The 3,097-nt window shown below is 46.7% G+C and overlaps 1 protein-coding gene across 2 annotated transcripts in view; it reads right to left on the reverse strand.

The window, feature by feature from the left end:
• CPM (carboxypeptidase M) overlaps window positions 1-2,177 on the reverse strand; it is a 79,853-nt gene extending 77,676 nt beyond the window's left edge. Inside the window, exons 1-2 of one of the 2 annotated variants that reach the window (XM_042947134.1) lie at window positions 2,124-2,177; window positions 1,628-1,790 (exon numbers count right to left, since the gene is read on the reverse strand). In XM_042947134.1, coding sequence (XP_042803068.1) covers window positions 1,628-1,787 — 160 coding nt within the window. In that variant the 5' untranslated portion in view covers window positions 1,788-1,790; window positions 2,124-2,177. The remainder of the gene's footprint in view (window positions 1-1,627; window positions 1,791-2,123) is intronic. The other variant, XM_042947135.1, reaches the window with a different exon arrangement.
• Window positions 2,178-3,097: the final 920 nt, after the last annotated feature.

The raw sequence follows: 3,097 nt of genomic DNA on the forward strand, positions 1-3,097 counted from the left end.
GTTACTGTGGTCTGATACCATGTGAAATGATCAGAAGAGCTGGTTCACGTTAAGGAGATTCCCCAATTTTCCTTCAAAGCACTTTGTGCTCAAAAACATAAAAACCTGCCAAATCACTTAGTACTTAGAATTAATTAACACTCTCATCACCTTGTGGTTTAAGTGATGACTGAACAATAACTCAAGATAGTTAGGTTCTGTATTTGCTTTATTAATATAATGAGTATTCTTAGATCTTTTAAAACTGCTCTTTTCTCTAGCCCTAAGGGAAAAGGCTTTCAAAAGGCTGAGTACGTATGCTGATTCAAGATACGATTTCTCACATATCCAACATCTGTAATTTTGGATTACAGAGCAATATAGAGTAATCCTGGCACCAACTCTTTGGCAATGTTGTTTGAAAACAAAGGTACCATTACGCACATGACCCAGGATCTTTATTTTGCATTGCGGATAAGTAAATTTGTATACCATGTCTTCTTTAATATAAAAACCATGACTTTTTTTTTTTTTTAAATGATTGAAAATATGGTAATTAAAAGACACTCCTTGGCTCAAAAGCTCAGAGCTAAAATCTAGGTAGAGTTTCAACACACCTTGTAAAGAGTGGAGATCCAAACTGCATACACTTGACAAAACTTTTTATTTAAGCATTAAACTTTCAGGTAATCTCTTTAGGGGTACCAAAATAAAAAGATTAAGAAATAATGTTTGTTAAAAGTATTTGCCTTCTCCCCAAAATATCTAAGCCTTTAAGTAGAACAATCTGAATGCCAATCCTGGTTATAAAATCTACCACCTGGTGACCTTGAGCAAAATAATATCTCTGATTTAAATTTCCTGTCTATAAAAATGAGGTTTAATATGTAGTTATATATTTATATTTAATATAGTTTCTAAATTAATTAAATGATAATCGTGAAAATGCCTGTCCCAATCATTGCTAACGTTTATTAACCAGCAATCGTTTTATTCAAATGGATAATTTTAAAACAGTCTCTGATCGGTGTCAGAGCCTTTTTTTTTTTTTTTTGCATAACTTTAAGCCATTGGGCTAATTACACATGACACAAATCTTACCTACTTTTAACATTAAAAGAAACTTACAGAAATGATATTTCTGCATCATTTTAAGTCACAGGGCTAATTACGAATGACAGAAATCTCACCAACAAAAATTAGGTTAGCTTAAAAGAGACTGGAAAAAAAAATGATACTAACAGTCCAAATCATATTTAAAGAAGCCAACAAAAAGGGAAAGCCGCGATGGCTAAACGGAGACTTTCCTGACAGAAGTTTATCTACCAAGAAAGAAAAAAAAAAAATACACATCCCAAGCAACCAGCGCAAGAGCGCAAAAAGAACGCCGTTAACGCGTAGGACGCAATGACACTGAATGACAGCAGAGACGTTTGGTAAAATTCAGGTCTTCCTACTACTGCGTTGACAAAATAACACAAGACAACACAACACACGAAAGCAGAAAACGACCAACACGCAAGGCACCGGTCTACCCGCTTGGAGCTCCCCTGAGCAGCTTCAGGGCAAGGGGACAGGAAGCTAAGGCAGATTTAATGAATGAAAGCGAGGACCGGGAGTTTGGGAAAGCGCACGAGATGGACCCTACCTTTCACAGATTTCCCAATACTGTGTAAGCGAGTGATAGAACTGTAGTTTTGGGCCACATTCTTCAAAAACTCTTCCATCCCCTTCTGGTGGTGGTAGCCGAAATCCAGCGCAGCTACCGAAGGCAGCAGCAGCCCCAGCCAGAGGCGGGCGAAGTCCATTTTCTAGAGATGAATAAAAATAACAAAGCTGAGAACAGATTAAAAGGGGGGGGGGGGGGGTGAGGGGGAGAGGTTGTGGGCGTCACTAGCTCGGATCAGCACGCTTAATGTCAAGGCTCCTGACACTACGGCTCCCGGCTTCCAAGGAGGTAAAAGTTGGAAGCAGCACCTTCGGGAGTTGGTGCAAACTGAGCACGGGCAGCCCCGAGTGCCCTCCATCCCGCCGCCGCCGCCTCCCGCCCCTCCCTCTCCTTCTCTCCCTCTCCTTCCGGAGTCGTCGCCGGCCGGCCGGCAGCTGCGGCAGCTGCGCGGGGCTCCGCACGCCCTGAACCTCACCCCTGCCCAGGCGCACACCTCCACCCGCCGCCGACAGGCACTCGGAGCCAGACATTATAGCCGGCCGGGGGACGGGCGCAACCCGGGCCCCGCCCCCGAGGCCTGACTGACGTCCCGCCGGCCCACTCAGGAGCCGCGCGGGTCCCTCCTGGGCGGGGCCGAGAGGCGCGGCCCGGGAGGCTCAGCGCCCTTCGCACCTGGGCAAACCGGGGCTGGCGAGCTTCGGGGTTCCGGGGCTGCGTCGGCACGTGCCGGTGGGCGGTGGAGCGCGGCGAAAAGCCAAGTCGCCTGTCGCGGTCCCAGGTTTTACCAGCGTCCTGGATTGGAAGCGTGTCCTCTCCTGGGCCACGGCTCCAACGAGGGGCACGCGGGCGGTTGGCTGCCTCCTGCTGCTGTGAGTTGCAGCCCTTAAGAGCTGGGCCCGTGGCCCAAGGGATGTGGCCAGAGCTCCACGTGGCTCTTACCGGCCTCTACTGCGTGAGCCCTAGGGGGCCGCGCTCCCAGCTGTGCCATAGCTTTGAGGACTGAGGGATGCGTGGGAATTGAAGACAGAAGAACGCAGGTGTGTACAAGTTTTAAACTGCCAAGTGTAGAGTACAAGAAAATTTCCGACAAGTTTTTTGGTGGAGGAGATTGATTACGTGAAATTTACAACTGGACATCACGTGGAAGGAAGCAAAGCCATTATTTGTAAATCCACCACTCCCTTCACCATTACTCCCTAGGCCAAGTTCAGTCCCCTCTTCCTAAAATGCTTCTCTCTGGAAGAACAGGGTGGTCTACATTTGCACTAGGGATAACAAAGAGTTCACCAAAACCGACAGGTGGTTCGTGGTGTGGGCAAAGACCTCACACACCTGCCACACATTACCTTTGAAAGTAATTGGAGATTGGTGTCAGGGGTCCAGTGAATACAAAAAGCTTGAAAACCACTGAGTTGGGAATAACGTTCCTCTTTAACAGATGTGTTAAAC

Source organism: Panthera leo, chromosome B4 (genome assembly GCF_018350215.1).
Source record: "Panthera leo isolate Ple1 chromosome B4, P.leo_Ple1_pat1.1, whole genome shotgun sequence".
Taxonomy (NCBI): Eukaryota; Metazoa; Chordata; class Mammalia; order Carnivora; family Felidae; genus Panthera; species Panthera leo.